This window comes from Heterocephalus glaber, unplaced genomic scaffold (assembly GCF_053883595.1).
Source record: "Heterocephalus glaber isolate CG9 unplaced genomic scaffold, H.glaber_assembly_v1.0 deba00000621, whole genome shotgun sequence".
Classification (NCBI taxonomy): Eukaryota; Metazoa; Chordata; class Mammalia; order Rodentia; family Bathyergidae; genus Heterocephalus; species Heterocephalus glaber.
The window spans coordinates 17648710-17662858 of NW_028258153.1; the positions used below are offsets into that span (position 1 = coordinate 17648710).

Here is a 14149-nt window from a genome sequence, read left to right on the forward strand (position 1 = left end):
TGGGTGGGGAAGGAAGATGAAGGCGTGGGTTGGGGGATAGCCTGTAATGTGCTCTTGGATTGGTACATGCCTGTCTCACAGATCCTTGGGCCTGGAATTGTCTTTTATTTCTCCACTGAGGAAACCAATGAGAGAGCATGTCCTCTTGGGTGTAATCAAGGGGTGGCATGAATTCCTGATTCCATTACAGGACCGTTAACTACCTTAGGTCCAGCGCTAGCCACTGATTATCAGCAAGACAGTTCCTACACTCAGGGAGGTGATGTGACAGGTGAGTTTAGTGTAATACGAAAAGTAATGGGGTAGAGAATGATCACTTGTAGTGGCTGCTTCTGATCTTTTTATTAACATCAGTACTGCTTTCTCTCATCCTTCATAATAGAAAAAAGTAGAAAGCTTGCTTAACAGCAGAAAGGTGAGTTCGTAAGGTTTTTTTCTCTGAAGTATTATTGAAAATGAATTTACTAAAGAAAGTCCCCATTCTTTAGTGATCTGGACCACTCTTCCTCTCTTAAAGGCAGTCCTAGAAAGGGCCCAAAAGATGGCAGTGCTTTGAGAACTCACCCTGTAATTCAGTTTCTAAACCTTCAGCATTTGATAGTGGAAGAAGGATCACGTAGCAACAGATACTCCCCAAGTAATAGTATCTGACAGGCCTGGCCTTATCAACCAATAAACCCCAAAATGGAGGCTCTGCAGGCCAAGGTGAAGGCAGGATTAGGTTTAGACATAATCAAATAACTCGCTTGCATCTGAGCGTGTTATTCTTCTAATCCTATTTCTGTGTTTAAAAGGAAGCTTAAGAAAATTAACCAATTTTTAATGCAATACTAAAGGTCTCAGTTATGATGAGAAAAATGCTTCTAATATGATAAAAGCCCCTGAAAGCCTCAGGGTTCCCTGGCTTGGGCAGCAGCTCACAGGATGGCAGAAGAGACTGCAGGATGTGAGCAGAGGTCTGGTTCTCCTCGGGAGGAAATTCGGTGGCTTTCACATCCTGCCTCTCTGCTCTGTGTCCTGCACCTCCTGCTGGCCGCGCCTTCCTCTGTAGTGTCTGTTTTTCAAGCAGGCCAGAGATGTCCAAGCCTCTCGGTTGGCCAAGTTGGCTTGGTGATCCTTTAAAATGCTTACAAAGGAGCAGTTATGTTTTTCCTCCTTTTTTTCCTTCTTCCGGAAGAGGCTATTTTCCTCTTATCTTCATTCTTGAGAACTAAATAAAGATCCCATGCGTCCTGGAGCCCAGAGATAGCTTCCCCCACTCCACGCATCCCCCCGGCACTGAGGAAGGAAGTACACTTCCTACAACTGTTGTCTCCCACTCCCCAGGAACTCCGTTCTGCTGCCCAGGGGCACAACTGGAGGTTTCATTTCCTCCCATCCCTCGAAGTCCTCCTGAGTGTATGTGAATCAGCAGCTGTCCTTTTCCAGAGATGTCCTAGCAGAGCTTCTTCTTTTTGCTATCTCCCCTCAATTCCCATCTCAAGGTTCCCTGGTTCGCTCCTGTCTGGCGCTGGCTAATGAAGAAGTCATACAGATGATGACTCTGCCCACAGCCCTAGGACAGAGAACATTCCATGATGTTAGCTGGGATGAGGTTGAATTCTTTGTGGGTTGTCAACAATACCGTGGCAGTAGGGACACACCCATCTCTGAAGGGTGTTGAGGCTGTTACTTGAAGACTGAGCATTGTGGCTTCTCCCAGTCCTTGGAAGAAGACAGAGTTCTGGGGAAATGACCAGTGTTTATGTTCTTCACTTCATATTCACTCACTTGCTGAGGAATTTACAACTTCCCAGCAGCCAAGATATTATCAGTCAGTTTTGCTATTTGTGTGACTAGGTGAAGAGGTTTTCCAAACTTACTGGATGATTCGGTGAAGGAACCATCCATGGTGGGTGATTTGGTTAGTTTTTTGCTTTATTTTCTTCATCAAAAGACACTATGGTTTCTGGAGTAGAAATTTGCTGGGTGGATGGTAAAGACTGTGATGTGGTATTGGGGGAGATATGCATACATCAGAATCCCATGCCACAGGTCAGTAATACATTTTCAGCAATGTCAGAAGTGAGAGGCAGGGTTTTCATTGGTGTCTCAAGGCAGGTAGCACCTTACATCTCAATCGAAGTGGATGTGCTAAGAGTAGATGGGTCTGGGAGGGTATGTGGGAAACTGGAGTGAACCCAAGGCCCGGAGAACTAAGGTGACCAGGAAGTTAGCATTCCTTAGGAAACTTTTACGTTTAGAAACAGAGGGCATCTGCAGCCTTTAAGAAGGACCCAGTGCCCTATTGGTGCCACATTATATGTGAGTGCACTTTTCGTTACCTTTTGAAGTTTGAGCAATTAAACTACTCTATTTAGAAGCTAAACAGGGTTTGAACTTCTTTTCCCTAAGCATGTACTAAGCCTAACTTATGCTTTTATTTTATCCAGAGAACACTTTAAATAATGCATGCAGTGTATTTATTTATTTTTCCAATACTTATTGAGATTGTTAAATGTCATATTAAAAAGTCCATATTTTTGGCTGTGTCTGGGGAAAAAAAAACAGCTCTTGCTATAGTGGGCTCACATGCCCACATGACTGCACTAGCTGGGCCTGAATAGCCATCACTGTCCATTTGCAGTGGCCATGTTGACTGTTTTCCCACTGTCTTTGCCAGCACTTTTTGCCTCCCCAACATGGAAGCAAACCATTTGTGGCCAAGCATTATCATAGTTGCTCTGTGGTTTCTTCTTCCAAAAAGAGCAGTTTTTTATATCTATTTATTAGAAGAAGAAAGAGATAAACCAAGAGCGCTATGTGTTTCTTACACTTGGCTGCTGCACTTCCATTCTTTGTCTTCCTGGCTCCTGCAGACCCTGGGTTCTGTGACCTCTGGCTTCAGGTTTGTGTTGGGGAGAAAACACTAAGGTGATTGTGCCATTTCCTTACCATCAGGCTGAACCTCGTAGCTCTGGTAACTGAGTCACCAGTTACCAGAGGGATGAGTTGTTTTCCAGCCTATAGAGCAAGCACCAGGCTGCTGCTTGTAGTAAACAGGGCTCTGCTTCCCTTTGAGGCAGTATGCACAGCATCATTCTATCCGCTCAGCAAAGTTATAAGCCAGGGGGACTGGTATGAGGGTAGACCGACTGAAGTCTTGGATGTTTTGATCTTTATGGCAGAGCACTTATAGGTGAGAAGAAATGCCAGCTAGTCTCTTGGCCCTTTAGTGCTCTAGAGGAGGCTGCTGGCATAATTGCTGTGTGACTTCAGTGTGCCTTTTTCATAAGCATGAGGAATGACTATTGGGTTTGACTAGTCCTCTTGAATGTACGAATTTCAGTCATTAAGGACTTTCTAATTTAAGGTCATCTCACTGCTATATAGTCATAAACACTCCCCGAGAGTATATTGCCCTTAAAATTATTTGATTCTACATTTCTAGATGCTGAGTTTATCTATTACCTTTTACTATTCCTTTGTGGAAGTCAGGAACAAATATAAATTAACAAATATAAATTAATCATGACTAAGTATCTTGCTGGTGTATTGATTAAATAAAAACCTCACTGGTGAGGAAAGTGGTATAATTCTAAGCACATATTTTCTAGAATTTGTATAAATAATGATGTTAATTGGATTCTTTGGGGTGCAGTTACATTTTATACCACGTCAAAGAATTTCTTGGTTTATTTCCACTTTTTCTCCTGAAAAAGATGCAAGGTTAAGGGCAAATTATTGTACATATATAGTGCTAGATAGCCCACAACTGGTAAGAGCAGAGTAAAAGCTGAAGACATATGTGATGGAGTGGTGCGTTCGAATAAACTTCTACTCCAATTATTCTATTTTCCTGAAAGTTGCCAGGACACAGAAAGGAAATTGAAGAGGTTTTACCCACTGCCAGGACTCTGTTTACATCTCGCCATCCCAAACCTCCGTGTCCCTTGGCAGGACCGGCAGGATTCCTGGTGCAGCTTTGTTGCTTTCTCACAGGTCCTGACTGCTTGGGTCCCACCGCGGAACCTTCAGATTAATGTTCTGTTGCCGTTGTGAGCAGTGACCACACATTTAGTATTGTGTTTATTTACTTTACACATTTGGTATCCCATTGTTCTGTACGTTAAAAGTCCCACATAGATCCCCCTGGGCTAACATCAAGGAGTCTGCCGGGCTGTGTTCTCCTCTGGCAGCTCTAGGGAGGAGTCTGTTTCTTTGCTCTTCTAACTTCTAGAGGCTGCCCCATCACTGGCTTAGGACTCCAATCCCATACTCAGTCGTGCGGCCACCTGTATGATTATCTTCCAATCCCCTCTTCCATTTTTAAGGACCCTTCTGATCATACTGAGCCCACCTAGATAATCCGGGATAATCTCCCCATTTGGAGGTCAGCTGATTAGCAAATGAATTCCATCCACAAACACAGTCCCCTTTTCCATGTAACTCAACAGAGCCATGGGTTCCGGGGATTAGGTGTAGATATTTGAGGATGGGGCAGTTCCGCCTACCACAGACTCCTTTAAGCTCAGCTTCTCTTTGTCTCAGCCTAAAAAGAAGTTGTGGGTAAGAGTTTGGGCTTCTGGTGTCAGACTACCTTGGTTGAAAGCCTGGCTTGGCTACTGTCTGATGGACGTCTCATCCAGTACTTGGGATAAGAATATTTTGTTTGTAGGGCTCTTGTGGAGATGTTAACCTTAAAAAAGAAATGCCTACAAAGGGAACATCCCAATTTAGATTTCATTCTCTGGGTTTTTGTGATAAAGGAAGGACAGAGAGAAGGAAAGAAGGGGAGAGAAAGGGCTGGAAAGAGAACAGGCAGCAAACAATACTGAACTGTGCTCCAGAAGAGGGCAAGTTAAGTGCTAAACTACATGCAGGCTACATAACATTTTCAGTATACCAGCGAAACGTACCCACGGCTTTATAGAAGGTCAAATCTCCTTTAGAGGCCTCTTTAGGGGATTCTCCGAAGAGCTTGCTTACACCAAATCAGGACCTGAAATAAGTGGGTGAAATGAGCATTGTTATTATTCAGTGTGTTATTGGATTAGATTGTTTTCTGCTGCAATTTTCCCATTCTTACCAGTTTTTCATTTTGCTTCTGTCCTGCTTTGCTTTGTGTCCTTGGGGTGCTATCCTATAATGTACCCATTTAAGGAAGGGACACAAACAGAGGGTATGGAGAATGTTGGGGTAAGGGGACAGTGTATATTTTTTATTTGCTTGTTTTAAGAATGAAATTCTGCCTTGAGCAGGAAGTCCTATTAACCTGAGTGGGGCAGCTTGCTAACACTGTAATGGGTTTGGGGCAGTGGAGATGTCTCAGGCTTCAGGGGGGCCTGGAATGTTCTCATAGGGGAGAAAGAGACCTTTTTGGGAATAGGACCCCAAGGGAGAGCACTTAGCCAGATCCAAATGTGACTACTCCTTAGGTAAGTCTGCATTGAGACTCCAGCCAAAACCTGAGCCTACACGATGCCAGGATAAGGAAGAGCCCACACTATTAGTTGTAAGATACAGAAACCTGACTTGAACTGGTGTCAGAGTCAAAGGGTGGCTAGGTGGCTACCCTTAGCTACCTACGTCAGGTAGCTAACAAGAGCAGAATTAGCCAGCTTGAGGCTTGGCTGCATCCAGGTTCTCAGACATTGTCATCAGAACTTTGCTTTCTATTGCCATCCCCTCAATTGCCTTTTTCTCTGTAGACTTCCTTCTCAGGCAGGCTTTTGCCCACAGTGGCTCCAGGCTGATATCACAGTTTAGAAATCCCAGGGGAAAGAAAGCTTCTATCTTCCAATAATTTCAGCAGCTGTCTAGGCCACACCTCTGTGAGTCACATGACTGCCGCTTAGCAGCTCCCTGTGGAAAAGGGAGGGCAGCCCCATACTGCTGAGAATGTCAAAGGTTGCTACCCAGGGGAAGAGCACATGAGAACTGCATCCGCTCTGATGCTGGGAAGGGTGCACAAGCAAGAACCATAGGGACCAAGACATAATCCAAAGAGTGGGCTCAGATATTCACCCATGCACACAGTTTGAGGACTCTCACCATGCAAGGTTGCTGAAGATGGTACTGGGGTGATATTGAGGGACCCCCACGGCCAGCACACCGTCCGCATGTTATTATATACTCAGTAAATGATACCCTTCTCCATTCTTTGCCTTGATTTGAATGCAGAGTGTCTGATGAGTCTGTCAGTATCTCAGGCAGCATTTCTAGGCTTTCGTTGTAAAGCTCAGGACTGAAATCTAGGCATTGAAATGTCACAGTTGCACTATACAATGATACAGGCTACTTATTCTTTATATGTACAGTATATGAACATGACACATGTTTTCAAAGCACGTTCACATTCATTTCTTCTTTAATAATGACAATTATGATAGTTTAAAATGCATTGAGATCTTAATGTGCTAGGCAGTGTTCTGAGTACTTGACATGAATCATCTCGTTTAATTCTCACAACTAACCTGAGAGAACAGTGCTATGGATATCCCCCTTTCACAGAGGAAGAATTGAGGCCAGAGAAGTTAATGGACTAAGAGTCACAAAGCTATTGGAAGATCCAGGACTCAGTTCACCTCCTCAACACACTGCCCCAGTGTGTAACTCGTGTGCAAGATCTCCCTTTAAAGGGAGGTTGATAGTTTCCTAAGGGGTGTTGGAAACAGCACTCTTCCCCTGGGTGTCTCTAACACCCTCACTGTTGTTTCTGTGTTCCAGGTGTTTTTCCAGGTCTGACCATCTCGCTCTCCATATGAAGAGACATATCTAAACACCCTGAAGGCCAGAGTTGCAATGGCGTTGGCTGATGTCCGAAGAAGATGCCGGGTATCAGGGGGCTGGACTTCCGGCGGGGACCCACTGCCTCGAAGAAGAAAGTTCTCACTTAGAAACCTCTGTGTACACACACACCCACACACACCCTCTCACACACAGACCCACACACACCCACACTGTCATGCACTCAACTATATTTAAGATATATACGTCTATTCCTTATGCCTTGCTCTAGCCAGATGGTAGAAGACAAAGAAGGAGGAAACCAGGTGGACTCAGCAAGGCAGACTGGCTGCTTACTTCAGCGCTATTGAAATTACTTCCCGCTGTTGCCAAGGGAAATCAAAGCAAATGGATTCGACGTCTCTGCCGGCGGATGGCAGTACGAGGGGCTTATTTAACTTGCTTCTCCATGCAACTTGATAGGAGAATCCAGCATCTTAAAGTTGCTTATGTGTAGCACTAATGTTTCTTTTTAAATAGTTGGGGGAAAATGACCTAGAAAACCAAATTGCAGTTTGGTAGCCAAAATTAACTCTTGGTTTATTTGTCCTTTGTATGTGAAAAGTCCTACTATTCCGTGCGTCAGACTTCCTCACAGAACTGTTGATTGGTTTTGGTTCTTCTTAGTACCATTGAGATCTTTCGAGTCAATACCAACGGCCTTAGCGGCGGCAGACGCTGAAATAACACGTTGTTGTTACACCTATCTGGCCTGCATCTCTCTAGACTTCACTCTCCAGGGAGGAGTTTTCTTTACTTACTTTTTGACTCTTGCACACCATATGCACTAGGGATTTCGGAAACTTCTAGCATGACTGCAAAGTGGCCAAGAGAATAAAGTCCTTGATGATATATCACAGTATATCCCTTGAGCCTCAGATTATTGCCAGTGCTAGATTTTTTCTTTTTAATCTCTCTGTTTTTTGCTAAGGAAAACTTGAAAAGCTTATTTGGAAGCTTAAATGTTTTATCTTTTCTCCATGGACCTAACCTCTCCAGGACACTGTCGCCACCTGGATGTCCAGCTCTCAAAGCAGCCAATCAGATCGGACATCACAGTTCTCTCTCATCTTCCTTGAGGCATGATGACCTCAGCCCGTAGTGCTCAGCCACTGTGCTGTGTGTCACTGCTACCCTATAACCAGTTACAGCCTAGATGTCACTAGTCTCAAAGGGCAGCTGCGTACTTAATCTAACTCTGGGTCATGACTTGACAAAAAGCCAAAAATATCACTCTGTTCAGGAGTGGAGAAAACTGAGGATGCCTCCCAAGTCTAGTGGCTTCACAAAACATCATCCTGTCTTTCTCTCTCCTACCCACTGCGCTCACATTCCCCGACTGATTACAGTACACAATGCAGAATGCCATGGTGGGAATGAAGGGTTGGCCTTTAAGGAAAGGTGGGATGGTTTCTTTTGTGATGCTGCTAGGTTTCTTTCTTTCTTTTGGGGGGTAAGGGAGAGATAGGCCCACCATGACTTGTTGCCTACAGCACCCAGAATCAACAGAGGCCCCACATTCACTCTGCAAGCTGACTCCAAGAGGGTTTGCAGTCCTCACTCGCATCCCCACCACACACACACATCTGACATTCCTCTCTATCTACCCACACTCTTAGCTAGCTGGCACCGGCCTCAACTCCAAAGACTGCCTTTAGGACCATCCAATGGCCTATGCAAGCAAGCGGGGTGGTTATTAGGACAGATTGTATATTTTGTATATTCTGGGACCATCCCTTCAAGACACGTCTCAAAAACAAACATGGCATTTGGTCCGCACATGGTTGCTGCTCCTTCATACCAGCTGGCTCCCCTCCCGTCCTTCTCTGAGTCTTTGACTCCTTGACTGTTAAAATGTCACCCATACATACTTGGGATGCAAAACTGAAGTCTTTCAAAGGAAATAATATAAGAAACATAAACACATATATGACAGCAGCCTTCGAGATCCTTGGCATTGTGGGTTTTCAGCTTTCTGCAACCTTTGTTTTCACTGAAATGTTGAAACTACTTGTCTGAGGGTAAAGGAACCTCCTTGCCACAAATGCGATAGTTGCCAATTGGACGCTTGGGGCGTTTCTAGGTCTGGCCCTTAGAATTTTCTTTCTCTTTTTCCTTTTTTAAAAAATTTAGACCAAAAAACAAAAACAAAAAGAAAAATTTTAAAAAAGCAACAAAAAAAGAAACAACACCCTAAGCATTCACACACTGCGCACACACATACACAAAATCTGTCCATTTGCCGGAGGCAATTATATATATGTTAGTTAGAGGGTATTAAAAAAAAATCAGTTTTATTCCAAAGATTTAAAACTAGACATGACTTAGAAACAATTTCTGGAGCACTGCTTGCTGACAATCTCATAGTTCTCTACTGCATTTAAGTGTGTTTAATGGCCAGTCCATCAGGGCGTAGCATGGGATTATATTTGAATGTGTGGTGCATCCTTTTTGGATGAAGGATGTGTGAGGGACCTTGAACCTCAACTGTATTAAACTGTAGCACATCCAGTCAGTGCACTAGATGAAACTTTAGACACCCACGTTTTGTTGGTTTGTTTCTTTTCCTTTCCGTCGCAGAGCTCCAGCGTACATGCACGCACACGCCAGTGGTGGCCTTTAGCCATGGCTGCCATGATTTATAAATGTTCTCTCCCAAGCTGGAACTGCATTTCCCTCTCAAAATGCTGTTATTAAGGGTTTATAATACTTAATTTAATATTTGAACTGACCAATGCAAGGCTCTATGAAAAAGAAAGTTGTTTTTTTTTAAAGAATGCAAAAGAGTAATCATTGCTGTTTGTTCCCTGTCCTCATCTGTGGTCTCCTTAGAATGTGGCAGAACATAGGCCCTTGGCCCTTTGGTCCTCCTTGGTGTCTGAAATGTTCAGTAACTTCTCTCCCTTTTGTATCAGTGAGGTCCTTTGTAATCTGCCCCTGACCTTTGCAGAGCAGGGTGCCTGAACCTTGATGATGGTGCTTGCTTGCTTGCTTCAGTCGTTTGTTGACTGTGAGAATTGGCCTGAGAATTCAGTGGGTGCTAAGTGGCTTTGAAACTGTTCTCTAGCCTAGATTGACACCTGTGAATAATAACCAGTCCAGACCGTGGTGGGGGTGAGGGTGGCCCTGATCATTTTGGAAATGGAGTTTTGATAAATTGTTCGTCAACTCTGATGTGCACAGGTTTTCCAAGAAATAACCTGAGTGCACTTGGCTCGGAGAGGACTGGTTATTTTAAGCAGTGCTTGAGGGGACGTTTGAAACACTGGAAACCCCTTTCTCATTTAAACTGTTACCTCCTGACATTCCAGGGCATCCCAGGTTTGAAGGAAAAAGCTGGCATGGTGTTTCTTGCAGTTGTCCTCTCAAGCACACTCTATCCAGGGTTCAGAGTTGGATGGGCAGAAAAAGTGTTTCTAAGCCACTGACGCTTTTCTTTATTTCAAGTTATGCTTCTCTCTCCTGCCACATGGCTGCAAACCAGAGATGTGGAATCCTGAATTACAATGCTGCTCCTAGCTACTGGCCTCCTGCCCCACTGTTGGTTCACTGGCCCAGCTTATGGCTGGTGGTGATGAGTATTTTATGTCCAGAAGAAGAAATGTTTGGATTCCACGACAAAGCTGCATTTTGTAAAAATATTGGAGACCCCCAAACGACCTTCATGCTGACCATTTCTTTCTCCTCTCTCTGTGTTTTCCCTGCAAAGCCCTTGAAATACCCCTTCTCTTGATGCCATGTCCTCCCACCCACACCTCCTGTGCCCTTTGCATCTTCGATTGCCTGATTATAACAGGGTAAAAAGACAGCCAACCTCATGCGTGATGAGCAGAACGGATTCCTAGTTTTAAGAAATCTTCTTTGAAGCCAGAGAAGATTTTTAACGGACTGTAGTTTGGGATAAGTTTCCAGATTATCCGTGTCTAGCTGCATCAAAGGGGAAATAAACGGGGTCTTTTGGGTGGCTCATCCAGCACTTTCAGAACATTCTACCCACAGCCTTCACTCCTGCGTTCTATGGGAAAGCCAAAAGAAGGAAACTCAGATTGCAAGAACAACAAAACCCAGTGATTATGGTTCAAAATGATTTCCTCTTCGGGAATCACTTTATAAAATGTAAAACACTGTATAGTGGGAAGATGCTTTTGTCTTTTGCCCGAGTTTCTTTGGAGAAGGAAGAAAGCAGGGAAATTCAGAAAGAAGCAAACCATTGGATTATAGGAATCAGGCTTCCTGTTTCTTTCTTTAAAAAAAATTCGTAGGAGGGCCAGCATTTCTGGCCTCAAGTTTGCACCCTGACCATTGTTAAAGTGGAAATTCAGTAAGTAGGACCTGGTTGAAGTTGATTTGTGGGTGCTTTCCCACCCATTTTCTGGAACTGGCAGGAGACAGGGCTCGGAGGGGAGGATTGGATTCTGGGTGTCTGGATTAAATTTCGGTAAACATGGTGATTTCTCAGCTTGGAAACCAGAGGGCCTGGCCTGAGGATACATCAATGCCTTTCTGAGGGCCTATTTTCCTTGTGGAGGGTCTTTGGAAATACTTGAGATGGGACAACAGAAATGTGTCAAAGGAAGCAAAAACCATTTGTAAATAATGTGATATCTCATGACTAACTGCCTGAGGCTCCAGGGTTTTCTCTTGCTTTTAACACTCTCTTAAGTCTCCTCTCTCAGTTCCTATAATAGATCCCAGAAATGGGACAAAGCTGCAATTAACTTTCTTACATGCATTGCATCCTTAAAATATACTACTGTATTCTTCAGGTGTCCTGCATTTACATCTTAAGCCCTCCAGGAAACAGCTATCAAAAATGAGAGAGAAATCTTAGGCCATCACTTCACCAATTTCCCAAACAAGATACTCTTTTCAAACAGGGCTTCCTCTCAGTGGTCATGAGGGAAGGTTGATGCGGTCTTGGTTTGGGGACTGTTTATACTATTTTTTTTCAACTGTGAGCTTTGGAATCATAAATTGCTTTGACTCCAGCTTCTGTCTACTGCCATAAAAAGGACCCCACGTCAGAATAATAAGGGTGGTGTGTACACACACACCTAGACATGTGTGCGTATGTACCTATTGTACCTTCGCAGAAGGAAAACAGGCTACTGACATTTCGGAGGAGTAGCCACCAGTGCCTAATATCTTTTGGGGGGGATGGATGCTTATAATTGCCAGTATATCAAAACCACACTGGGAGTTAGTTCCACATAGAGGGGAGGGGCAGTGGGTGGGGAGAGGGGACATTTTAATCCTAGGTCTTCAGACTGGAGGCAGAGGATTTCTGCACATCTAGATCCTGAAGGCTTGGGGGCTCATTGGCTGGTTCTCAACCATTTATGTTTTATCTTCCCAGCATGCATTGCCTATCAGAACCCAGACTTAGTTTAATTTTCTTATTTTTTCACTTCTGTTTCATTCCAGGGAGGAAAAAATACACCTGTTAGAGCCAAGATCTCCTTGCTAACACAGAGGCAAAAATAAATGTTTGAAGTTTTCGAAGCCTCCCCTTCCATTCCACAACCCACCCCCGACTCCCTCTTCCCCTTCCCTGCCACACAACTTCCCAGCCATGACTTTTCTTTCCAATCTCTAGTCTTAACCATTGCTCGAAGACCTTTTTTATTTTTGCACTATACATTTTCCTTTTGCCAGACGTGTCTAACAAGTGTGTTTGGAAAGACCTACTCCCAGCCCTCTCCTCACCTCACTCCCCCGCCACATTCGCTCAGGCCTTCTCTGGTATTTATAATATATCACAGAAGTACCCAGTCGTATAGCCCTCGGTTATGCCTTTTTTTGACATTTTATTTTTTTTAAGCTTTTTATATATATATATAAATATATTACTTTGTCAAGTTTTTTTGCTGTACAAAAGTCTTAAGATTTAAAACTATTATTTGTATTATATGATGGTGGTATGTTAATGTTACAAAATTATTAATGAAGAAAAATTTATTTTTGTTACTGGTCTGTTTCATAATTCTTTTTTAAATTGGTATATTGTAAGATATCTATGCAAAAAATGTTATGTGACGCATTTTTATTTAAGAATGTAATATGTGTAATAAACAGTAGAATGTGTTTGGTCTTGGAATGCCTTACTGTATTTCACCTCAGTTTATTTCACTGAGGAGAAAAAATTCTCAGAGAGCCACAATTGGGTCTTTATATATTTCATGAAAGTTTTCTTGTTTGGAAAAAGGAGAGGTGAAATGTACAAGGTCACTTCTCTCTCCCTCCCTCTCTCTCTCTCATGTTCTCTCTCTCTGTCTCTCTCTCTCTCATGTTCTCTCCCTCTCCCTCTCTCTCGCTCTCTCTCTCTGTGTGTGTGGGTGTTACAGCTTTGTTCAGGTAGTTCAGTGCCCAAATAAGAGACACTCAAGGCAGTTTATTTCTTCCTGAGTAGAAAGGGAGCAAATGGTTGAAGGTTATGAAAAGCAATATTTTGGAATGAGATAGATTATAGGATGTTATTTGTTTAGGGTGTTGGTAGAGGCTTCTTGAAAGCAGTTTATTTGTTGAGAGAAGGGGTCAGTTTCTTCTGCAATGGTGTTAACTAGGAGGATATTTGGAAAGGATCATTAGAAGCAGTTTGTAGAGGAGGGAAGAGAGGTGCAGTTAGAGGGAGTAATTACGGTGGGGACTGGCCTGAGTATATTCACGAGATAGTTGGGCATGAAGTGGAAGAAGTGACTGACCAGGGATAGAGAAATTGAGGTAGCTCTAAACAAAAGCATGCATGCAAACAAGCAGTCTCAGGGATGGAGGAAAGATGAAAGCCTGGGGGAAATTCACAGAGCTGAGAAGATGCCCCCTAATATCTTCTCTCCCATACCCAACTTCCAGGAAAGCAAACATCAGAGTAGGAAGAAGGTGGAGAGCTTGGCTGGTGGTATTATTCCAGCGTCCTCTGCCTGGCTGTTCTCCAAGAGAAGTGGCATCATTGATGGGAGACAGTAAACACACAGGTCCCAGGGGATGCTACTACGAAGCTTTCTTTTCATTTTTGGGGCTTACCAAAATGGATATGATGGGGGAAAACGCTAATCATATGAATCCAACAAAAGATCTTTCAACTAATTCTCATGTTAGAAATGGTAGCAACAGTGGTCGAACTTGATGTGTGGGCACAAACATTTCCAAATGTCCAAACGAAAGCAGGTGTCAGAGTAGGACAGAAGATTGGGAGAGAAGCAGGGTGATCATGTTCTCCTCCTAATGAAACAAGACAGAAAACAGTAGGTGCTGCAGGGACCAGGAAAATGGCTTTGAAAATGTAAATATCAGCCACCACATCTGCTGAGCAGGTAAGTGAGCTGGACCCAGGCAGCTCAGGTCGACCAGTAAGACACTGCATGATCTGGGGGAAACACAGCCC

At 43.6% G+C, this 14149-nt stretch overlaps 1 protein-coding gene across 1 annotated transcript in view; it reads left to right on the plus strand.

The window, feature by feature from the left end:
- Klf7 (KLF transcription factor 7) overlaps positions 1-12852 on the plus strand; it is a 90824-nt gene extending 77972 nt beyond the window's left edge. Inside the window, exon 4 of the mRNA XM_004851152.3 lies at positions 6709-12852. Coding sequence (XP_004851209.1) covers positions 6709-6760 — 52 coding nt within the window. The 3' untranslated portion in view covers positions 6761-12852. The remainder of the gene's footprint in view (positions 1-6708) is intronic.
- The last annotated feature ends 1297 nt before the right edge of the window (positions 12853-14149 follow it).